This window comes from Myxine glutinosa, chromosome 1, assembly GCF_964187855.1.
Source record: "Myxine glutinosa chromosome 1, kmMyxGlut1.1, whole genome shotgun sequence".
In the NCBI taxonomy this organism is placed as follows: Eukaryota; Metazoa; Chordata; class Myxini; order Myxiniformes; family Myxinidae; genus Myxine; species Myxine glutinosa.
The window spans coordinates 171,322,038-171,347,767 of record NC_136261.1 but is presented as its reverse complement, the minus strand read 5'-3'; the positions used below and the strand labels follow the sequence as shown (position 1 = coordinate 171,347,767).

At 43.8% G+C, this 25,730-nt stretch overlaps 1 protein-coding gene across 3 annotated transcripts in view; it reads left to right on the top strand.

Moving 5' to 3' along the window:
* Positions 1-25,730, top strand: part of ABCF1 (ATP binding cassette subfamily F member 1) — a 175,824-nt gene that overhangs the window by 67,957 nt on the left and 82,137 nt on the right. For 2 of the 3 annotated variants that reach the window (XM_078780061.1, XM_068122175.2), the window contains exons 22-25: positions 14,927-15,028; positions 15,922-16,101; positions 16,196-16,255; positions 18,986-19,108. In XM_078780061.1, the coding sequence (XP_078636187.1) occupies positions 14,927-15,028; positions 15,922-16,101; positions 16,196-16,255; positions 18,986-19,108 (465 nt within the window). The remainder of the gene's footprint in view (positions 1-14,926; positions 15,029-15,921; positions 16,102-16,195; positions 16,256-18,985; positions 19,109-25,730) is intronic. The other variant, XM_078780068.1, reaches the window with a different exon arrangement.

Here is a 25,730-nt window from a genome sequence, read left to right as displayed (position 1 = left end):
AGGTCATGGTCACCGAGAATTGTGAATTTTTTTAAAATTCTTTTTTAGCTGCTTTTCTCACGTTTAGCATACAGAAGAAGTCTGAATACAAAGTGGACGTGGACGGACTTTACATTTTCAGATACTTTCTATTTACTCTTGCCAGAGGAGAGGGTATTGCATTTGGGTCTGTCTGTTTGTTTGTCTGTTTTTGTCCGCACAGAACGTGAGTTTGCTTTTCTCTGCAACCGGTGCTCCGAGATTGACATGATATTTTCACCATAGGAGCGCTGTTGTAGAATTGAATAACGCTGATTATGACGTCATAGGTCATGTGGTATTGGTGCCATCTTGATAAAACGGGAAAACGTAGTACCTCCATATCTCTGAAACCACACCATGGAAAATATTGAAACATGAAAAGAACCACCTTTAGAGGCCATTTTTCCCCGCAGAGCAGGGGTTGGCCTTTTTTGGGCACCGTGGTCCCCTTTTTGAAGCAATGTTTTATGGCCGGATGCCCTTCCTGCCGCCAACCCTGTTAGTCGCCTCTTGCGACACACAGGGAATTACCAGTGAACTGGTACTCAATTTGCCGACTTCAGAAGGATGACAGGCTGAGTCAACCCCCCTGGTGTTAATTCAGCGATCAACCGGGATTCAAACCCAGGATCCTAGGATCCCAAGCCGGCACCCTAACCGCTAAGCCAACACCAGGCTGGATGTATTGAAACATGGATCATTATAAATTACTCCCCATGTGTAACAACATATACTCATGATTATGTCATTGGTGCCTTCATTATGACATCATAATTAGACAAATAGAACGCTTGATCTGATCTGTTTGAAAGATCTTGAGTGTGACCTACTCAAAATTGTCTGCGAGAATTAAATTGATGATGTCATCAGTCACGTGGTTTGGGCAGTCATATTGGGTTAAAAACGAAAACCTTCAAAAATCTTATTTTCGTTCATGTTTATCCGCACAAAACGTGACTTGTATTAATTACATTCGACCCTTTATAACCTGTAGAGCCTGGTGTTGGCTTATCGGTTAGGGTGCCAGCTTGGGATCCTAGGATCCTGGGTTCAAATCCTGGTTGATCGCTGAATTAACACCAAGGGGTTGACTCTGCCTGTCATCCTTCCAAGGTCGGCAAATTGAGTACCAATTCACTGGTAATTCTCTGTGTGTTGCAAGAGGTGGCTAACAGGGTTGGCGGCAGGAAGGGCATCCAGCCGTAAAACATTGCTTCAAAAAGGGGACCACGGTGCCCCATAAAGGCCAACCTCCGCTCTGTGGGGAAAAATGGCCTCGAAAGGCGGTTGCCTTATAACCTATAGACCCTTTACGACCCCCAAGACCCCTTCAAACCAATACAATCCTGAGTCCCATTAAACCATCAAGACCCTGATGACCATGAAGACCTATAATACAAAACCACGCATATCCTGGCAAGGAAATGCAATCTCGGATTGCTTTTTCTCATTTCATTTGGGATTCTTCGGAAAGTCATTTATTACTCCATTTAATGAATATTATTGTGCTTATGGTCGACATTATGGATTATGAAATATTGATTATTACATTACCTTTCTACTTGTTGGTTTCACTCTTAAAACTAGATGGTATTCATAGAATACTTACCCTGTGCAGTCAACTTGGTGTGAGCCGACTCTTCTGTTTTTGAACGTTTCTTTTTTTTTTGATCCAATATGGCTGCCAGACGACGTGAGCGATGACATCATAAATTTATATTCTCTAAATAATTGTTGCATAGATCATGCTCAATACATTTCAAACTGATCAGACGAAGCGTTGTCCCTGTCAAATTATGACGTCATAATTATGGCACCAATGACGTCATCGTTAACAACACCTATTCCCAATATGGAGTTATTTACAATGAGCCACGTTTCAATTTTTTCCATGGAGCGGTTTTGGAGATATCGAGGTGCAACGTTTTTTGCTTTTTCCAAGATGGCGCCTGTAACACATGACCTATGACGTCATGATTATCATTAAAATATTCTAAAGGAGGAGGCGCTCCTATGGTGAAAATTTAGTGTCAATCGGACCAAGAATTGCAGAGAAAAAAAATTCATTCTGATCGAATCAAGCATTGTACTTGTCGAATTATGACGTCATAATTAAAGTACGGATGACATCATTAGCATATCTTATTCCCCCAAGCGGAGTACTTGACAATGAGCCATGTTTCAGTTTTTTCCCATGGAGCAGTTTCGGAGATATAGAGGCGCAACCTTTTTTCGATTTTTTTTCCAAGATGGCACTTGTACCACGTGACATATGACGTCATAATTATCATTTTAAAAATTCCACAGGAGGAGCCGCTCATATTCTGAAAATTTCTTGCCAATCGGACTAACAGTTGCAGAGGAAAAAAAAAATTTCATACTGATCAGATCAAGCATTGTACTTGTCGAATTATGGCGTCATAATTAAGGCACCGATGACATCATCATCAACATATCTTATTCCCCATGGTGAGTGACAATGAACCATGTTTCCATTTTTTCCATTGAGTGGTTTGGGAGAGATAGCGGTGTAACGTTTTTCCAAGATGGTGCCTGTACCACGTGACCTATGACGTCATAATATTCACTAAAACATTCTACAGGAGGATTCCCTCCTATGGTGAAAATTTCATGTCAATCGGACCAACGGTTGCCGAGAAAATTAATTTTACAAATGCAGGCACGACACACACTTTACTTTTCTGAAATGCAGACACGTACACACGTACCTGAATGCTTAACTCCGCTTTTCGCTTCGCGAGCGCAGGGTAACAACACCAAGGGCACATCGGTGTCTTTATTTATTTTCTGTTGTGATGCCCAACGGGTTACTGGTGCACTATATGCGGTGCCCTGAAGTCGATACATAACAATGTGCATCAGCAAGAACATAATTATTTTAGGGTCGTTTATTGACACCATCAGGCTGCTCATGGTCACTTTCGAGTTACAATTCCATGGAGTTTCCGCATAATCTCGCGTGATTGTGAGTTGGACAGGCGACCGTGATGGGCCATGACCTGCACGAGCCATGCTGTTGCTGTTTCATTTGTGGTTTCTGTGAAGTCAGTGATATTCAGGAGGGGAAATAGTTAAATATTCTGCTGTTTTGATGAGGTAATGAAGAAATATGTAATGATAGATGTCGGAATGCAGACCAGCAATAGTATAGGCATATTTGGAATTTCGTGTATTTTTTTTGTTAAAAGCAAAAACTCAATTGATTTTGTAAGAAGGTATCATAAGCTTAAAAAAAAATTAGGGTGGCATTTGTTCTGAACATTCTAAGACTATGAAATCCAAGATGGCGTCCAAAATGGCCACCGAACACTAATAATGCGATATCTTCGCGAGTACATGTGATACAATTACAAATAAAGTGTCTAAATATATGTTTTCTGAGACCAGGAATCGAATGGAATCATCAAATTTATGTTATATGTATGATCTACATGCCAAATTCCAAAATGGCCACCGCGCACCCGCAATGTAAACTATACCTTCTCCCTTCGCATGTAATTACAAACAAAGTATCTATTTAAAGACATGTATTTTTCACAAAGAATACATAATTAACAAGCCAACAAACAGATCTAAATAAAATGAAATACTTGAATTAGTGTTCAATCTCTTAAATCGTTTAAACAGGAAGATGCAAAAAGTCATACTGATTAAATGCCTGGCTTTCATTTAGTATTTTTAACAATGGATATCAAGTGAATTATAATTTTGTGAATGTCATAGAAAGTAACACCTCAATCTTCACAGTCTTCATTTATCCCTGGTTGGACAGTTTTGTTGTTGCAGCTGAAAACCCAGCATCCACAAACTTCCGTACATAGGATATTGTTCTTGCGACAGCTGCACCTTCCTTCGCATCCACGTTTGCACCCGCACTTTATGAGGTGCAATACTGCTTCAGGAGCTGGTGGATTCAAACAGCGAACTGGAGAGAAGTGACTTGAAACTGCATCAAATGTCCAACCAAATGCAGCTGGTGCTGGGAGGCACGGGTGAGTTTCACAAGCTTTTCTCCAAATCATGGATATGTAATGTGCCCGACGAATGTGTAAGTCCAGTGAACCAGAAGTTGGTGGTAGGTTTTCTCCTTCGGCTGCACGATTTTAGTAGAGGAACCAATGGAGCTCATTCACTTTTGTGTAGATTTTGGATCGATACAAAATACAGACAGCGTTCCAACTGAGAGCATACATCAGCGGGCAGATCAATGTCATCATTCCCGAGCATTGCTAGTGCATCCAGGATCTCATCATCACAAGACATAAATGCCTTGAAGCACGAGTCTTTGGTTCTGCCAGCAAATCTACCAGACATATCGGAACCTGTCAGAGCATGAAAACCTAACAGTGCAGAAGCGCGCTTTGGTCCTAAGTTGTTGTATATGCTCCGCACAGAAATGTGCCTCTTCAGCCTGCCCTTTCCCATAAGGAAGGTTGTAGACGTTGGTAAGTTTGGATACATGTAGACAAGCAACAAAAAGACGTCTGTGTCTGGGGAACTAACAACAAGTTCTGCTTCATTGAGAACAGTTAGAGCATGCAGTACAAGCAAAGTGTCTGCCTCTTCTTGGCTGTGAGTGAGGAGCGAGTCTGGGATATCAACATTGCCCTTGGTTTGTGTTCCTGAGGTCACCATAAGTTGTTTCAGTCTGTTGTTGGAGCTTTTGCTGTGACATACAACTTTGTCAGCCAAATACTCGGTCAGTTGTCCTTTGGCGCGGATATCTGATAAGAAGTCCTTCAGGGAAATATGTTGGATTAAAGTGTTGTCCTTCACGTGGTAATATGTTGACTTTCCCTTGGTCCTCTTTGTCCTCATCTGCTCCTTGAGCGATGTTTTGATGTACCGGTCGAACACCAATCTGACCTCATCATATTGTGCTGCCATGTTACAGATTATCTGGAGAAAGGCATCTGCAAAGTCTTGGCATGTTTTCATTTGTTCCGTTTTGATAACTGAATTTACCACAGCCATCCCATCAATAATGATCACTCGGTGTGCTGACGATTCATCTGTTGGGTCAACATTTGTATGTTCCACTGCTGTGTCTGCCACCTGCAAGGGTACTTGGATTGTTTGGATTGCCTCATTTCTGTCAGCTTGAACATGTTGTGTGTTACTGTCCAGCTTCTCAAGATGATGAAGTATTGATGCCTTATCGTATGCCAGCAGGAGGGATCCATCTGAAGCAAATAGTGATCGAGGCACCACACCAAACTCATAAGTTCCGATGCATTCCTTGAGATTCAGCTCTGGTCGACTTCTTGAAATAACAATGAACCGTTGCAACAGTCCTCGCTCTTCTTTGATTTTGACCACCTTGTCTCCCATTCGGATTTCTGCCATTGCATTGGCACTTTTGAAGGTACCCAGTTTCGTTTTGGTCATTTTGTCCCACACAGAAAGTTTTCCTTCCGTTAGGCGTTCAGTGACGAAACCTTCAAACATCTGTTGGCAAATCTCATCACGCCGAAGGATGTCGTTGGTAGCAGTTTCATTCATAACTGCTTTGGTGAGCAGGTTGTAGATCTCATCCTCATCAGCGGATTCAAATGGGTTTCCATGCTCGTGAAATACTGCACTGAGTTTGACAAACCTTTTATGCGATTCTTTTATGTAGAGAATTCTGTTTCCCCATATAAACATCGAACATCAGTTGTTGTAATTACTTTCTCTACTGAAGGCAAAGAAGGACGAAGCACATAGTTTGTATAATCTGTTTGCTTGCTGCTCAACTGGCAAATAAAGCATAGTTCAAAATCCACCGTTTTTGACTTCTTGTTCGATGAAGACTCTGCCATTTTGGTTAATCTAAGGTCTCAAAGCTATGTTATCCTGGGTGATGGTTGCTGTGGGTACTGGCAACCTGCAAAAGAAGAAAAGAATATGTTAGTACACCATAAAATGGACAAGTGGAACCTTAACACTATAAAGCGAACAAACTGCTGCCGGTGACTGGATTCGAACGTCAATTTTCCGGCCGCCATGTTGAAATAAAAAAGGCAGCCTCTGTCTGAAATTGTGCAAAATAAAAAGATTAGTAGTCAGGTGGAAGTTATTGTTATTATAGTCACCTCTATATACAAGTTCCAAGCAGTTCATGCTGAAAACAAAAATATTTAAACCACATTAAGTTAATTTTAGCGTCAAATTTAGGGCGTTTTGCTACGGTGGCGGCCATCTTGGATTTCAGGCCGTTAGAATGTTCAGAAAAAATGCCACCCTAAATTTTTTTAAAGCTTATGATACCTTCTAACAAAATCAAGTGAGTTTTTGCTTTTAACAAAAAACATACACGAATTTTTTTTTCATGACAAATATGCCGACAGTACAACTCTTAACACGGTACACATGTAAATATACATGTATATGTGCAATTTTGCCCCGATTTCCTTCAGGCGAATATTCATAATAGTCACTGTTAGAAATGGGGTTACCCATGTTATGTATCAATTAATGGCTACAATTGTGTCACAAGGGTGTCTGGGGCAAGATCGCACATCACACTGGAAGCTATTGCTGGGAGAAATCACGTATGAGGCCTCAAGATACAATATATAAACAATCCATATACTGTCCACATATAATCTGATAGCGAGAAGAATCGGAGAGGCAATGGGATACAGTGCATTCAGGCATAAAAACTCACTTGAGCATCTTTATTAGCTCAAGACTATTGTGGCCGACATAGAGGCCAAGCAAGTCGAAATGACTCGTGTCCGTTAGTCTGTGGAGGATGCCATAAGCATGGTATTCCTTGAAGATGTCTGGTTCACCCCCATCCCTCTCCTCCCCCCCTCCCCCCCCCCCAATTTCTTTCATTTAAGTTTTAAATAACAGTTGTAACTTTTTGAAATGGTAATCATATATACACAAAGAATTAAGTTAAGCACCCCTACACAACGAATTAAGGTAAGCACCCCCTAATATATATTCTTTGTGTATATGTATACATTGGCATATATTCTAAGGTATGTGAGATCAAATAATGATTGGTATGACATTAGCAATTATCCATTGATGAAATTGAGTGATCAAAGTGAAAAAAAGTGATTGGTTGAGTCAGTGATCCGATCACGTGGGTCCTACACACGTTATTGACGCAAAGATCGCTAGAGGTCTTCTCAGAACAATGACTGTACGTTAGAAAACATAAACGTCATCCACACTGTCCGTGATGGACCTATAGCTCCATACTTAAATTGAGGTGAAAATATGCCTAAAATTCCCAAAAATTTTCACCTTAAATTATTCAGAATAAAATATTGAAAACGGCATGATTGTTATGTTTTTATGTGACCATAATATCACTTCTCCAGAAAATATAGCAATATCATGGGTATATTACACTGTTTTGACGACAACAAACTTGTAATGTGCGAGGTTGTAAAAAAACGGGGGGGGTGCTTAACTTAATTCTTTGTGTATACAACACAACAACATGCATTTTAAAGGTCATTTTCCCTGCTAGAGCGGGGGTTAGCCTTGCGGTCCCCATGACAATCTTCTCCATTTTGCCCTATTTTCTGAATCTCTCCTTGTTAACCCCCTTGCCCGCATTTCTTCTTCCACCATCTTTAGCCAAGTCTTTCTCGGTCTTCCCCGTCTTCTACTTCCTTCTACATTCATTTCCATCACTCTTCTCAACCAGTCACTTTCATCCTTCCTCAACACATGACCAAACCATCTCAACCTGTTCCTCTTCACAGCATCAATCACAGGCTCTATTCCCATCATCTTTCGCAATTCATCATTTGTCTTCCTCTCTCTCAACGATACTCCGCACATCCGTCGAACCATTCGCATTTCCACCCTTTCCAACCTTCGTTGCTGCTCTACGTTCATTACCCATGTCTCGCTCCCATAAATCATAACACTTCTCACACATGCAGCATACACCTTTCCCTTCAGCTTCAACGACACTCCCCTCATCATCAGCACGCCACTCAATTCCCGAAACTTCTTCCATGCACATCTCACTCGAGCAACCGTTGCCGAGTCTGATCCACCTTCTCCATTCAGCATGTCTCCGAGGTAGCAAAATGTTTTCACACCTTCCAGCTTCACGCCGTCTCCAAGATCCAACTCAACATTTCCTCCATCTGCAGCTCCCTCTGTGCACACCTTACATTTGAATGTAGCTGCCACACTGGTTAATGACCCTCTCAGACCACTACATTTTTGATGAACCCACTCAGCGCACATTGTACACTGAATGGAGTTCACTCCAACACCCTTCCTACACACAGCACAGGGCCACTTCCCAGTTCTTTCCACCTCACCACATGCTTTACCACTTGCCATCACCTTCGTCTTTCCGATATTCACCTTCAGACCTTTTGTCTCCATACATTCCTTCCACGTGTTCATCTTTTCCTTCAGTCCATCCATACTTTCCGCAATCAACACCAGATCATCTGCATACAACAACTCCCACGGTAAACCCTCCTTTACGTTCTGAGCCAGCACCTCCATCACAGCTACAAATAGTAGTGGACTTAGTACCGACCCCCGATGCACTCCCACCTTCACCTCAAACTCACCACTGTTCCCGTCCTTCGTCCTTACAGCTGTGCACGCTCTTTTGTACATTGCCATCACTACTCTGATCAACCATTCCTCCACTCCTAACTTCCTCAATGCCCATGTCAATACTTTGCGTGGAACCCGATCGAATGCTTTCTCCAGATCAACAAACCCAAGAAACAACTTCTTCCTCTTCTCCATGTACTTCTCCTGCAACTGCCTCACAATGAAAAGCGTGTCTGTCGTTCCTCTTCCTGGCATGAATCCAAACTGCATTTCGTCAATCTTCACTTTCTTCCTTATCCTCCTCTCCAACACCCTTTCCAATACCTTCATTCCATGCTCCAATAACTTTATCGCTCGGTACGAGCCACACTCCAGAGGGTCACCTTTCCCCTTGTATAGAGGGACGAGGGTACTCAGTTCCCAATCCACTGGAATGCGGCCTTCTTTCACCACCAGATTACAGATCTCTGTCATTCTCTTCACACCCCAACTTCCTGCTGCCTTCAACATATCTCCCACAACTCCCGTCGGCCCTCCCGCTTTTCTACCCTTCATTGCTTTTATCGCTTCCTCAACTTCCTTCTCAGTTATCTTCTCTGCCGGTCCTAAAACTGGGTTACTCTCTATGTTGCCATCCCATTCATTCTCTGTATTCAACAGCATTTCCATATATCTTTTCCATCTTCCTTTAATTCCATCTGGGTCGACAACGATTTGTCCCACTTCATCCTTCAAGCAGCTCACTCCCATCACATCACACCTCTCTTTCGCTATCTGCTTTGCAATCCTGAATACTGCTTTCTGACCCTCTTCCGAATCCAAGCGTTCTCCGAACATTTTCCTACATGCATCCTGTGCCTTTGCTACCTCTTTCTTTGCAGCCTTCCTGGCTGCCTTATAACTTTCATGCTCTGCTGTTTCTGCTCCCGTACCCTTCGCCTTCTGCCACTCCTTGAACTTCTTCCTCTTCTCGTCAATCCTCTTTCCAACTTCATCATCCCACCACCATGTTTCCGAGTGCCTCGGTGGTCCTTTTGTCCATCCACATACCTCACCAACGGCTCCCAACAGACTAGCTTTCATTGACATCCAACCACTTTCAAGCTCAACCACTTCATCCTCGACCCTACTCAGCCTCTCTTTTAATGCCTCCTTTACTGTCACCTCTTTCAACCTCCACACCTTCATTCTCGGTTGGTACTTTACCCGCCGAGCTCTCCTCGCACCTTTCACCCTTACGTCGCAGACAACCAAGTGGTGCTGTGAAACAGCCTCCTCCCCCGGGATCACCTTTGTGTCTCGGAGGTGCTCCCTATCTCGCCTACGCACCATCAGGTAGTCAACGGTTGTCGTCGACCCACCTGACGTGTCTGTAACAAGCTTATTATCCTCTTTCTGGAACTGAGTATTACAAATCAACAAATCAGCTCCATCAGCAAACTCCAAAATCCTTTCACCTTCTCCATTTCTCACACCATATCCGTAACCCCCATGAACTCCGTCAAAACCATCCATACTCCTTCCCACATGTCCATTTAGGTCTCCTCCTACCACAACAACTTCCTCATCTTTCACGTTTTCCATCAGCTGCTCTATCGCACACCAGAACTTGTCCTTCTCTTCATCGCTCCGACCAACCTGCGGAGCATATCCCGAGATGACGTTCACCAAGAGCTTTCCAATCATCATTTTCACCATCATCAACCTATCACTCACTCTAGTCACACTCACCACACTGTCTACAAACTCCTCAGAAAACAGGACACCAACACCATTCACGCCCTCCGGGCACCCTTGCCACACAAACTTGTATTTCTGTCCCTGCCTACCCTTCACCATTCTCACACCACTTCCCTTCCATCTCGTCTCTTGCACACAACATATGTCCACTCTTCTTCTGACCAATACTTCCACCACTTCTCCTGATCTCCTTGTCATTGTCCCTACATTCCATGTCCCAAACCTCAGAAACCGATGTCCACTTCGGGCTGTACCCTGCCCACATGTAGTTGTAATTGTCATGGTTCTCTTTTTGAGGCAATGTTTTTTTTATGGCCGGATGCCCTTCCTGACGCCAACCCTCTTAGTCACCTCCTACGACACGCAGGGATACGGCGTACCTATTCTTATCCAGGGTACACACTGGGAGTTAAATGGTAACCATATGTTGGACAGAATTGCCTGAATACTTTGTGGTTGTCATAACATTTACTTCCTGTACGTGTGTTCCACGAAACGCCACAATAACCTATTTATGCACCTCAAGATGGAGATCGTCCAAAGTGGAAAACCCACTTTGGGAGGGGAGCAATTGAAGTTGCTACAACATCCATTGCGTGACCCTTAATCCCCCTTGCAAATTTGGTTGTGATTGGATAAGTAATGGCTGAATGTACAACAGACAGACAGCAAATTGTGTATTTAGTATGATGATCAGTATTAGGATTAGTCTTTGCTTTACTCTCTGATAAAAACACGTCACACCTTGAACTCTCATTGTTCTTCACATAAATTGTGTTCCAATGCTGACTAACAACAAACCTGCTCCTGTCAAATCCGCTCTTGTCATTCAACTTTTCTTCGTGCTTTCCATAATCATTCTTTTCAACCTGGTGGCAATGTCTGATTGTCTGTCTTCATTTGACAAGTGGGGATTCCAAAGAGCTTGCGAAGCTACGAATGAACTGCTTGTGGTGAAGCTCGTGCATATTAACTACAATTGCCATCACGATACCAATTAGCGGTACTGATGAGATTTGCAACTTGCTTTACATTATAGTTTATTCTTCCTTGATATCATATGTTCCTTTACAAGGAAAGTCAATGCAGCAGGATGCCATTCAGCCCATCAAGCCTGTGCAATAATAATAATCAAAGGTTTATTTCAAATCAAATTTCATCATGGCTGAATGAAGGTAAATCCATATCGATGAACAACACAGAGAAATTACTTCCCAGGTCTGATTGTGTTCACCTTTTACACCTCCGCTGTGGACACCGCCCACAGCTTTTGCAGTACAATCATGGACTCGACGACACCACTAATGACACCTGCAACCTCTGCCACACCACCTCACACACAACAAAACACATTGTGGGGACTGCGTGCTCAGGGCTAATCAACAATAACTATGTGTTATAAAATATATATTTTTTCACGTGTTTCACTTCATTTTACTTCCTCGATGAGACACAGAGAGACGTGCAACATGTTTGTGAAGTACAACATGCTGTCTTTTGATTATTCCCGTGAGTGAAGCGATGGGAATGCCCGCCGAGTGATTATTGTCCCCCGTCGCACCGCAGAGCGAAAGGGGGACTATGGTTTTCCCCTTCGTCCGTTTGTGCGTGCGAACGTGCATGCGTGCGTCCGTGCGTGCGTGCATAAGTGAAGGACCGAATTCTAATTTGGTGTGTGGGTACAACCCACGTCAAAATCCAAGATGGCCGCCGCCATGTATGTCTGAACCTTGTGAGCGGAATATCTTGAAAAATAAGCGAGTACCAACTTCTAATTTGGTGTGTGGGTGTATCTAGGCATAAGGAAGAACGCTATTGAAAATTGGGTCGCCACGTCAAAATCTAAGATGGCCACATTCTTCCACTTTGTCAACTCACATCACTTCAACGACGGGGGACCGAGGCGTAACGCTTGTAAAATGAGAGTTTATATATGATATTAACGGGCATAAATGAAGTAGCTGTGCAAACTGAGTATGTCCTGTGAAAACTTGCAGCATATATTGTTTACTTTTGCAACCTCAGGAAGCAAGAGATGCAAATGAGAAACCCCAGGTGAGAGTGAAAGTAACAATGGGTAAAGTAACATCTCTTACAAAAATACCTGTCACCTCTTACAAAACCAAAAGTCGTGTCTTTGCCTTTATTTATTTGTTTATTTATTTATTTGTTTTTGTGGACATAGTCGAGGCTTGTGGAAGAGCTTAATTATGGCTTTCAGTTTTGTACACAAAGTATTACTTTCGTTTCTTTGTTCTTCAAATCGACTCGTCTATCGATGAATGAAGGACAGAAAAATGCGAAATTAGCTAATTTGACTTGTACTTCACATCGACTTCTATGCTGAAAAATACGGTCATTCCTAATTCCAGCACAAAATTAGCGGTTCGCATTGGCGGCACAAGAATAAATACGTGATAATAAAATGGTTAGATGTACCTGCCATGGATTATATGGTGCTGAGGTTTCAGGCTTTACACTTTGTGAGAGCAAAAGAGCAGATGAGATGGGACAAAAGAGACAGGACATGGGAAGTAGATGATATAAAGAGAGACAGGACGTGTGCTGATTTACCTCAGGGAAAAAAAATTAAAAAAAATTGAGTGACACGCTGCCATGCGTTCTTTCCTGACACCATTCAACTAGAAATTGACACCTCGGTCACTACGATCACCACCCCCTCGATGAGAGAAAGACAATCGTTTAAAATTTGAGTCCAAATGCTGAGTGCAATTTTCACTCAGTTGGTGTCGCACTCGCACTCCTTGACACCAAAACTTTTTTTTTCCCCAGAAGGTTCAAATCTCACTCCTCGACAACAGTTGTTGGGGTATCAGAAAGTTTGTATCCTAATCCTGAACACCATATGTTATTCCCAATGGAATTCTTTACAATGAGCCATGTCTCGATTTTTTTCGATGCGGTGCTTTCGGAGATATAGAGGTGCAGTTTTTCGGTTTTTCCAAGATGTCGCCCATACCACGTGGCCTATGACGTCATGATTGTCATTTAAAAATTAAACAGGAGGTGCACCTATGGTGAAAATTTCCTGTCAATTGGACCAGCGGTTGCAGAGAAAATCATATTGATTCTGTGTGGACAAACAGACAAACAGACAGACAGACCGACAAACACACAGACAAATGAAAATCACTCAGAGTGACACTTAGCAAAAAAGAGCAAAGTTGAATAGCACTCGGTAGAGCATCCTTTTTACCTCACAAATAATAGGTGGTTGAATTCAGTGACCTGATGTGCAAATCGTCTTCAAATTTTAAGTTAATTGGATGAAAATTGAGGATTTTAGAAATTTGAAAATAGTGGTTGAGCTTTGGCCTATGTTTACCTTTTGGCCTATGCTGATCTCAAAAACAGTTGTTGGTGGAATTCAGTTAGCTGATATGAAAATCCTATTCAAATTTAGTCAATCGGATGAAAATTGAGGATTTTAGAAATTTGAAATTGTTGACCTTTGGCCTATGTTGACCTTTTGGCCTATGCTGATCTCAAAAATAGTTGGTGGTTGAATTCACTTCGCTGATGTGAAAATCCTATTCAAATTTCAAGTCAATCAGATGAAAATTGAGGATTTTAGAAATTTGAAAAAGGTGATTGACCTTTGGCCTATAGTGGTCGGCTTTGGTCACAAGATTAACTTGGTTGGTGGTTGAATTACGTCTTACTAAGCATTTCCGAAACAAACAGATTCATTAGAGACCTTTTGACCTTTTGACCTCAAAAACAAATAGGATTTTGTCAGACCACGAACTCTACTGTTTGGTGAAGATCGGTTTAAAATTGTGACCTGCAGGCAAGTATAAGTGAGCGGACAGATAAACAAACAAACACACACAAACACACAAACGCACAAACAAACAAACAAACAAACACACACACAAACCAGAATGATCAACATACTTGTCAAAAAAATATTTTTGCCAAGTAACAAATTTACTCAAATACAATACCCTCTTCTCTGGCAAGGGTAATGATTGCAAGCCTCCAACAGAAGATGAGTGTTCTCACGTTTGACCTTGCCATCAAAAGGGCAAGAAGATCCAGTGGAATGTGCCAGATGAGTTCTCAGATACTGTTATCCACATGAGTGGATTTTACATTGCTCTGGATTTCCTTGCTCTTCTGGGTTAAAAAGTACGATAACTCGGGCATAAAAGATCTTGTGATATAAATTTGTGTCTATGGTAGCAGTACAACAACTTCAGTCCTTCATGGCAAATCCTACAATTGTGACGTGAGGGCCCACAAGCTGACTTGCGAGCAATATTGCAAAAATATTATATAAATAACACCAGAATGACATCATTGCCGCCATTTCAGGCACTTTTTGAGAGCCGACCCACACCAGAGACATTGGTCTGTAGATAAAACGTTATACCACAATCTGAAGTGACAACCCACGATAGAAATGTTCCAGAAGGGTTGCCCTAACAGAATATGCCATCAAACCATGTATGTGGTGTGGGTTGAGTGAGACCTTTTTTCGCAGGCTTTGCTCCTGGACCAAAAATAATAATTTTACTTGTTGGAATTGGATAACTCTTTGTTCGTATTTTGAGGCTTGTTTTTCATGCTTTTCCTTTTTTACTTTTAGAAGGGTGGGAAGCTTGCCTTGCAGAAGAGTGATGATGAATACACAGAAGAAAATGCAAATTGTGAGAAGAGCAAAAACAGCAAACAAACAAACGAGAGAAAGGTATGTGGTCTTTGTATTCAATTATTATTTTCCCAAACCTACATTTTACCTTTTCCTTTCTCTTTAATTTCCCATTTCAATAGTCATGGTTTTTGATAGCTGATGGTCATGTTTTCCCCAGCCCCTGTTTCCGTTATTGTTTTGTTTTGGAGGGGTGGGGGGGGGGGGGGGAGAGGGGGCGGTGTGAGGGGTGGTGGGTGCAGTTTTGTTGATTGAAATTTAATAATCCTTGCTTTCCTTGGCCATATCTTGAATATCAAGGTTCAGATCAATTTTATTAAGTTCGATATAATGATTCAACATGTAATGTTTTGAAATACACAAATGTAGGCTCATGGAAGTGAGAGCAGAAGCTTTACACACTGGCAGAGGGTAAAAGAGAAACAGGCAGTTAAACACAGACAACGCAGATGCGTAGCAGGAATGGAAGGCTGAGACAAACAAATAATTAAATTGGAGTTGGGGGAGGGGGAAGGTTGAAGGCTAGGTCTCTACAGAAGATAGCAAAACGTGAAGATGGACGGCATGCTTGAACAACTAGTGAAAACCACGAGACAAACAAATACAGTTTGTGAATTCTGTAGGTGAAGCAGCGAAGTACATTGAGACATTAAACTGCGTAAATTTCAATAAAAACTGGAAAAATTGAGGTGTTCTAAAACTTTTGACCGGTAGTGTATGTGGGATTTGAACCAGCATTCCCTCCACCATGAGCTAATGGTTCAGAAAACACTAATGGGATATTTGTATAAAAGAGTAACTTGGAGGGGCAAGATGTTCTTCCTTCCTTCCAACTTTCTGCTTCAATGTTTTTTTTCTTGCTACTTTCCTTCATTTCCACCCATTTACTGCACAAATTAATCTGGTTTTGATCTTTGTTATATTTTTCCCAGCATGAAAACAGATGTGATATTTTGGAATTCAACATTGAAGAAAATGGGAATGAAAACACAAGTTCTGAAGGAGGGATTCCATTAAACTTGCCACTTGCTTCAGAAAGGAAAGCTGAAAGACAAGAAAAAGAAGGAAAGGGAACAGGGGAAAAATGTCAAGAAGTCTCCCAAGAAATTAAAGTGAGAGGGATTCTTTAATTTATAACTGTTTTAAAATTTCCTGCTGATAGTCATGTTTCCCAATATATGATCACTTATTTCTCACTGGTTGCAGGTGGATAAAACATCTACTACTCCGCTCACCCGTAAAGAAAGGAAAAAACAACAAAAGCAGGTGAGTTTCTGAATCTATCACTCCAGTCGTACAAGGATTTGTAGAAAAGGGAATTACACCCACTGAGTCTTTTCCCTATCTATATCCTCAACACTATAGACATTCATTTCTACACTAGCATACAGTGCCGATAGTAAGTCTACATCCCCTTTCAAAATTTTCTAAATTGCATTAAATCAGACTTTTTCCACATTTATTTACACATCGTAACCCACAACTTCCAAGTGAAAAACAAATTCTACAAATTTTAGAAAACGAAATTAAAAATACCAAAGTAGAACATCTTGGTTGGATAAGTGTCCACCCCCCTGAGTTAATACTTGGTGGAAGCACTTTTGACAGCAATTACAGCTGTGAGTCTCTTGGGATAGGTCTCTACCAACTTTGTACACCTTGATTGGGCAATATTTGACAATTCTTCTGTTCAAAACTGTTCAAGATCAGTCAAGTTGTGTGGGGAGCGTTGATGGACAACAAACTTCAAGTCATGCCACAGATTTTCGATTGGATTTAGATCAGGGTTCTGACTGGGCCACTCAAGGAAATTTATCTTTTTGTTCCTTAGCCACTCCAGTTGGCTGGGTGCTTCGGGTCGTAGTCATGCTGAAAAGTGACCTTCCATCCCAATTTCATCTTTTTCAGAGGGCAGCAGGTTTTCCTCTAGCATTTTCTGTATTTTGCTCCATCCATTTTCCCTTCTATCCTGACAAGTGCCCCAGTCCCTGCTGATGAGAAACATCCCAATAACATGACGCTGCCACCATCATGCTTCACAGTAGGGGATGGTGTTCTTTGAGTGATGTGCAAGCAATAAATGGTCATCTACAATACAAGGTACTCACTTGGTATTCATTACATTTGACTTCAGGGCTTGAATTTCATCAGGTTTCCAACACTCACTTCATGACCTTTGCAGTTACTGGAATCGTCAATTGTGACTTTTCAACACGATGCTTCATGCACCTCACTAGCAGCCCTTTACACGCATGCCTTGGCTCCTTTCAGAAACAACTTGCATTCCCTCGCTACATACGCTATCTTTCGATACATACGCTACATATCGCTACATACGCTATACAAAGCGATCCATTGGCACCCTTGCACGATTGCATGCATAACTTGGCCTGTCAATACCTACAATGCCCCAACTTGACTCTTCCACTGCATGCATGGCTCTCTATGGCTGACAGTGCATGCACCATTTACCTGTTTGACACCATAATTTTGAATAATCCACTATTTTTTGTTCCCCTTTTCATTTGAAATTCTAATCTCCGAGACCAAAAAAAATAACCTGGCAACATCACACTTAACAGGAGTTGACAGATACCTGTCATTAGCATTTGGGAAAAGATCTGCAATCCCAACCAATTTATCAAGATTCTGTGATGCACTTTCACGCAAACCATCCGACAAATCCTTCGGGCATCCACTGATACATTTCCCTTACTGACAGGTTACAGAGGATGTCAAACCTCTGTTTCGGCTTTGGTATTTCAACCCACCTTGTCTGGTAATCTCCACGTCTTACTAAGTTGCTCAGGGCTCTCCCATATCTCTCAATTGACACCGCTAAATTTGGGCCTCTACCCATCCTCAGTCTTCAGCATAACTTATTTCGACTGATATTCAACAACTGCCGCATCTTACAGCCTGGAATGCAAATACAGCATTTTGCTAGTTAATAGAGCACTGGGTGAAGTAGCCCACCCTGCCCTGCCCCACACACTTCAAGTGGGGAAATGCTCAAACCTCAAGAGGGAACTGTGTAATCCTTCCCCTCAAAAAGACAGGGAGCTGTGGAACACTAGCTTGCATAGTTAATCACATTCTCTTGGTGATTGCCTTTTTGAACATTCTGTACCTTAAGATTTAAGATGTTTAATCTCGAGTTCATCTTCTCAACTCCTTGCTTGTCTCTCTTTCATTTCCAACATTGTGTCATTTTGTCCCCATTAAAGCCTCCATTCTTTCTCTTCTGGGTTCTCTCTCCAAAGCCTGCTGTTCTCAGCCATAAACCGCATAGGTTTTATACCCTGTAATAAACCCTGCTTCTGATCTCCATTGATTTATCCATTCTCAACTTGGTGCACTCCTACACACTAGGATTGTAATCGGTGCTTCCACCAAGTCATAAACTGTCGTAACAGCTCACTCCTGCACTACCTTCCACAGACAGTCTCATTAACACCATTGCAAAGTAACCCAATGCAGGGAGCACCATATGGCTTTGCCCCCTTTCTCCACTTGCAAGCATCAACCGCCCCCTCTGAAACAGACCGACAGCCATCTCCACAAGAAAGCACTTGCCATCTCCTTCACATCCATAGAGGGTCTTCTTTCATCTGAACGCACTGGGCAAACCTCTGAATCACAAGAGACAGAAAAAAGCGATCCATTCTGTTCCCGCCACCATGGCAAACTCGCACCATGTTTACCACAAGTCCTGCCAGGATCAATACCGCTATTGAGTTCGCCATAACAAGCAATTTCTCCCAAAGCTAACCAATGCACAGAACATCAATACTTTTCTTTACAAAACTGCTCATGAATTTATGACAATTGAAATGAATTTTGCAAATTACAATTTTCTGAGAAATCCATTTCGTAATTACTCATGGGGCTTACAATGAGATTTTTTACAAACTCGTGAAAATGTATAAATATTCTTTGACAAAATGTTCAACATTTGTTGTTGTTTTTTTCTCTCAAAAACTGCTGTTCTTGCAGGCAATTGCAGAAAAGGAGCAAGCAGCTGAGCGTGTGTTGGAAGGAGGGGTGGCAGATTTTGCTGTTTCTCAGCAGCAACAATCAAGTTTTGCTGCAACTCATGCCAATGCTTCAGATATAAAGGTCTCACACTGCATAATGTTTTTCTGGACCTATTTGATTTGTTTGACTTTGAATCGTCAGACAGGACAAGACGTCTAACAGTTTAATAACATATGAGGTATCTTGTTTACCTGCTTGATTGTTTGGAAAAGGTATGGAATTTCACTCCCCGCTTGTCCTTCCTTTGAGCCCGGTGTTGGCTTTGCGGTTAGGGCTCCAGCTTTGGATCCAAGGATCCTGGGTTCGAATCCCGGTCATCGCTGAATTAACGCCAGGGGGGTTGACTCAGCCGAGGTCGGCAAATTGAGTACCAGTTCACTGTCGCAAGAGGCGACCAACAGGGTTGGTGGCAGGAAGGGCATCCGGCCGTAAAACATTGCTTCAAAAATGGGACCGCAGTGCCCAAAAAAGGCCAACCCCTGCTCTGCTGGGAAAAATGGCCTCTAAAGGCAGTTCCTTGTCCTTCCTCTAGCCTCCAGAAGAGTTGTAATTGCTTGGAATTTGTGATATTGTGTTGCCTTTATTGTCAATCATGGCTCTGAAAGTGAGTAAATAAACTGTTATTTAAATATCAGGTCAATGGTTGCTCTCTTCACGTAGTAGACAAGCATCAGTTAGTCATTTGGGTTCTCCATATACAAAGCTGAGCCCTATATGATTTTTGAACCATGAACTCTATTATTAACACAAATATGGCAGAATCCTAGAATCCCTCCTCTTCTTTTTCTCATTTGCACTTCTCTGCCTCCCCTCCCTCCCCCTTCCACTCCCACTCCCACTCCCACTCCCACTCCCCACCACCCACAGTGATAAAAAACACATATTATTAAGTGGTGAAGCATCTTCAATATTTGGCTGTGTGAAAAAAGAAGAAGAACCTTTCTCACATGCCATGTTTAAATCTGAAGGGTTCTAATGGGATCTAAAGGGTAATATATTATAGAGGGTTCTAAAGGGTAATTCTAATGGGGTTCGTTAGTTTCTAGGCTTTGCCTATTTCATATTTAAAATGCCAAACTGAACCGCTTCCTTCGGACATGGGTGCAATTTTATTAGCCGCGTCTCAAGACGCTGGTCATAGAGTGCCCTCTGCTGTTGTTGTTGTTGTTGTTGTTGTTCTTGTTCTTCTTCTTGTTCTTGCAGAGAAGACAAAACCTCAAAGCTCCACCCATTCTGGGAACCATAGCTCCACCCATTGTGGGAGAGGCTTCATATAAACAAATATCCACCATTTTATTAACTCGCATAGCTTTGAGGCCTGTTTTGTAGGCCCGTGGTGTCTTCCTCTCTCACACAGTTTTATTTCAAATCAAATTCGATATATCATTTCATTTTTCACAGTCGCTAACATAGTTTTAGACTCGGTTGAAAAAAACCGGGAAGAAAATCCGATGAAAGTTGCCCTTTATAGAATGAAATGAATTCTCAAAGGCCTGTAACTTCAAGTCCATTGAGATATATATATTTTAAATCGCGGCATGGTCAGTCATACACCGCCCGAAATAACAGACGGGAAAATGCCGAGATATATATATTTTGTTTAAATCGCGGCATGGTCAGTCATACACCGCCCGAAATAACAGATGGGAAAATGCCGAGATATATTAAAAATTCGTCCATTTGATGACAATCGTCACGATGAAATATTTAATTTATACGTCGTCACAATAATGTGGAGAGAGGAGCATAGCTTCGTTCACGTGTCGCCACACACGGGAAATTGCCGAGATATATATTTTTTAAATCGCGGCATGGTCAGTCATACACCGCCTGAAATAACAGACGGGAAAATGCCGAGATATATTAAAAATTCGTCGCCACACACGGGAAATTGCCGAGATATATTTTCACTTTGCACAAAAATAACATCAAGTAATCAAATCAATAGGAATGTCCTGTGCCTATAACATCGACGTTATAGGCACAGCTGCATCTAGGCATTGTGTAACATCGACGCGGCTTTTGTTTTAATTAAAACTTTTTGTACTTGTTTATTTCTTGGAGGTCTGTTTTGTTTGTCACACCCAGGCTCTTTTGCACTTTATGTAATCACAATATTTGATGATCGATGGTTCAGTAACAGCCGTACCACACTACAATACTGAATCCTTGTCATTCATCATCATAATCGTCATCATAATCATCATCATCATCATTGGGTAATGTAACCTGGGATGATACCAGTAAGGTGTAATTCAGGAAATAATTTTATTCAGAAACTAAGCATTTAAAGAAATACATCTTTGGCTTTGGTTTCTTTGGTCTTAAATTGTTGTTTTTTTATCTCAGTTTTTCAGAGGGATCAGGGGACGGGAGGAGGAGGCAGGATGGAGGAGGAGGAAGGTTTGGCAATGCTAAATGGTTGTGATTCTTAATTAAATTATTGAGAGTTCATACATTCGTGGCCAAAAATATTGGCACCCTTGCACGTTTTACAAACGATGCACCATTTCTTCCAGAAAATTGTTGGAATTAAAAAAATACTTTGGTATCCACATTTGTATTTCATTGGTTTGCAGTGGAACAAAACAAAAAAAGCTAACAAAAAATACAAAATCTTAGCTTATTCCACACAGAAATCCTAAAATGGCCTGGACAATATTATTGGCACTTTTTAGAAGCTGTTATAAATAATTAAATTTCAACCGGGTGATTCTCCTTTACTTTGGAATTGAACTCACCTGTGATGAGTTGCTGGTTCCTGCAATATAAAAATCACTCATTCAACCAGTTTGAATAGAGAAAAGGAGTCATTCTGCTGTTTTGTGTCACTGTGTACCGCAATGAACATGTAGAAAAGAAAGAAAACCAGAGAATTGTGTGAGGGGGTCATACACAAGATTGTAGCAATGCATGGACAATCTCAAGGCTACAAGTCCACCCCCAGAGACAGTATCATACGTTCCTGTGTCCACCGGACGCAATGTTATCAGGAAGTTGAAGGTCCATGACACTGTAGCCAACCTCCCTGTACGTGGCCGCAAGAGAGGACTTGATCGAAGATTGCAGCGAAGGATTTTTCGAATGGTGGAGAAAGCATCTGATCAACTGCCAAACAGTTTCAAGCTGACCTTCAGACACAAGGTATGAAAGTTTCAACTTGCACCATCCTTCGCTAACTCAATGAAAGGGGGTTCTATGGTAGGAGACCCAGGAGGACCCCACTGCTGAGAAAGCCCGACTGGAATTTGTCAAAACACACCTGAACAAGCCAAAATCCTTCGAGGAGAATGTCCTGTGGACAGATGAGACTAAAGTAGACCTTTTTGGAGAAGCACATCATCTCTTTGTTTGCAGAAAACAAAATGAAACCTTCAAAGAAAAGAACACCCTCCCTGCAGTCAAACATGGAGGAGGTCAGTGATGTTTTGTGGTTGCTGTGCTGCCTCTTCAACTGGGTGCTTTGAATGCATCAGGACAATTTTTTTTTTTTTTTTGTATACAAGGGCGAAGCTCGTGTAAGAGCTAACATTGATCACAAAAACACAAACTGACACATAAAATATAAAACGTATGATAGAGGGAGTGGGAGAACAAGATGGAGAGCAGGAGATAGGGAGATCTGTGGGAGGTAGAGGGCTTGAGGGGAGAAGGCGTGGGAAGGGGGGTGGGGGGTGGGAGAGGTTAAAAAAGAAAACACATGGATACTGCCAGGACTTCGAGGAAAGAAGTCGGTATTTCAAAAAAGTGGATCTGGGGTGAATTAACGGGGGTAGAAAAGATCAAGGTTTTGGATGGGGGAAGATAAGAGATGGTGGTGGACAGCCGTTTGAAAGACCTGTAGGGAGGAGTGGGATTGAAGAGAGTGAGGGAGTTTGTTCCAGAGGCGGGAGAAAAGAGGAATGAAAGAGTGAAGGTGAATAGAGAGTTGATTTTGGCAGTTTAACCAGAAGAGAGTTGCTGGCAGATCTTGTGCGACCTGTAGGAATATTTGGGGGACACAGCACAGATAGAGCTGGGGGATCTAGGCCGGATAGGAGTTGGTAGTACACAGAAAGACGACCTACCTGCCTTATATCCCCTCCCCTCCCCTCCCCCTCCCTTTCCCCCATGCCCCTCCCTTTCCCCCCTACCCCTTCCTTTCCGCCCTACCCCTTCCCCATCCCCCTCCCTTTCCCCCATGCTCCTCCCTTCACCCCTACCCCTTCCTTTCTGCCCTACCCCTTCCCCACCCCTCCCCCTCCCCCCTTCCCCACCCCTCCCCCTCCCTTTCCCCCATGCCCCTCCCTTTCCCCCTACCCCTTCCTTTCCACCCCACCCCATCCCCCTCCCCCCTCCCCTCCCCCTTCCCCTCCCCTCCCCCTCCCTTTCCCCCATGCTCCTCCCTTTCCCCCTACCCCTTCCTTTCTGCCCTACCCCTTCCCCACCCCCCTCCCCCTCCCCCACCCCTCCCCTCCCCCCATCCCCCCTCCCCCTCCCCCATCCCCCCTCCCCCTTCCCCTCCCCCTCCCCCACCCCCTCCCTTTCCCCCTACCCCTTCCTTTCCCCCTACCCCTTCCTTTCCCCCTACCCCTTCCTTTCTGCCCGACCCCTTCCCCTCCCCCTCCCCCCTCCCCTCCCCCTCCCCCCACCCCTCCCCCTCCCCTCCCCCCCTCCTCCCCTCCCCCTTCCTCCCCTCCCCCTCCCTTTCCCCCATGCTCCTCCCTTTCCCCCTACCCCTTCCTTTCTGCCCTACCTCCTTCCCCACCCCCTCCCCCTCCCCACCCCCCTCTCCTCCCCCCATCCCCCCTCTCCTCCCCCCATCCCCCTTCCCCTCCCCTCCCCCTCCCTTTCCCCCATGCTCCCCCCATCCCCCCTCTCCTCCCCCCATCCCCCCTCCCCTCCCCCTCCCCCCTCTTCTCCCCTCCCCCCTCTTCTCCCCTCCCCCCTCTCCTCCCCCCCCCCCCGTTCCCCTCCGCTCCCCTCCCACCCTCCTCCCCCTCCCACCCCCCTCCCCCTCACCCCCACCCCCCTTCCCCCTCCCATCCCTCCCCCTCCCACTCCCCTTCCCCCCCCTCTTCTCCCCTCTCCCCCTCCCCCTCCCCCCCTCTTTTCCCCTCTCCCCCTCCCCCTCCCCTCCCCCCTCTTCTCCCCTCCCCCCTCCCCCTCCCCCTCTTCTCCCCTCCCCCCCGTTCCCCTCCCCTCCCCTCCCCTCCCCCACCCGGCAATGCCGGGTACTTCTGCTAGGGAGGGGGAGGAGGCAGGATAGGGGGGGATCATTTGTGGATGTGATCAATTGCCAGTAACCATCTATATCCCTCCCCTCCCCTTCCCTCCTCCCCCTCCCTCCCGCTCCCCCTCCCTTTCCCCCCTCCCCTTCCCCCTCCCATCCCCCTCCACCCTACCCTCTCCCCTTCCCCCCTCCCCTTTCCCCTCCCCTTCCCTCCCCTCCCTCCCTCCCTCCCTTCATATAAAAGATATATGATATTTTATCATATATATATATATATATATAATATATTTTATCATATATTTTCGCTAATATCATGGCGGTGAACCGGCTGAAAGGGAGAAAAGCTCCTGGGATTTGTGGCATTCATGCTGAGCTTCTCAAGGCTGGTAAAAATGCTGTACTTGAGTCGTTGCATGCAGTTCTGTGCTCTGTTTGGAGCACAGGCATCATCCAAACTGACTGGAAGAGGAGCCTTGTTGTTCCCCTCTGGAATGGGAAGGGTGATCACCAGGACTTCAACAACTACCGAGGGGTGACGCTACTCTTGGTGCCAGGCAAGGTCTTGGCTTGGATCATTCTTGAGAGGGTTCGCTGCCATCTGCTCGAGCACCAGCGACCAGAGCAGTCGGGCTTTACACCAAAGAGGTCAACGATTGACCGTATCCACTTTTTTGAAATACCGACTTCTTTCTTGGAAGTCTTAGCAGTGTCCATGTGGTTTTTGTTTTACCTCTCCCACTCCCCCTTCCCCCTCCTGACCCCCTTCCCACGCCTCCTCGCCCCAAGCCCTCTCCCTCCCACAGATCTCCCGATGTCCCTGCTCTCAAATGTTGCACTTCTGTGCTTCCCTCTCTCTCCCCATCTTGTCTCCCGCTCCCTTTATCATGTTTTATGTGTCAGTGCCAGAGCGGGGTGCCAGACCGTTTCGAAGGCACGTGATATGTCAAGGGAGACAGCTCTGATTTCGTGTTTGGCATTAAGGACCTCCATCCATTGTTGAGACAGCAGAAGCAGCATGTCCAGAGTAGAATGACCTGGTCTGAATCCAAATTGATGATCAGAGATCAAGCCATTGGAGAAGAGGAAGGATTTGATGTCAGAAGTGATGCTTGATTCCATGACCTTCCTGATTATTGGGAGCAGGCTGATTGGTCTGTAGTTGCAAGGATCTGTTTTTGCACCTCTTTGTGTAAAGCGGTAATGTTGGCTGATTTCCAAGCAGATGGCAGATGACCTTGAGCAAAAGAGAGGGTGAAGAGAACAGAGAGAGGGTGAGATGGAGCGGCAGAGCAGGATTTTGGGACCCGTGGGCTGATGCCTGCTGGTCCAGTTGCAGAATCAGAGTCGAGGTTTGACAAAAACTTCTCCACCTTGTTAGGGGAGACGGGCAGAGTCCAGGAGCAGCTCGGTTCGACTGGAAAAGGTGGGTATAGAGAGAGATGGGTTCGGGACACAATATTTTGAGGATGTCATACGTCACATGTCACATGA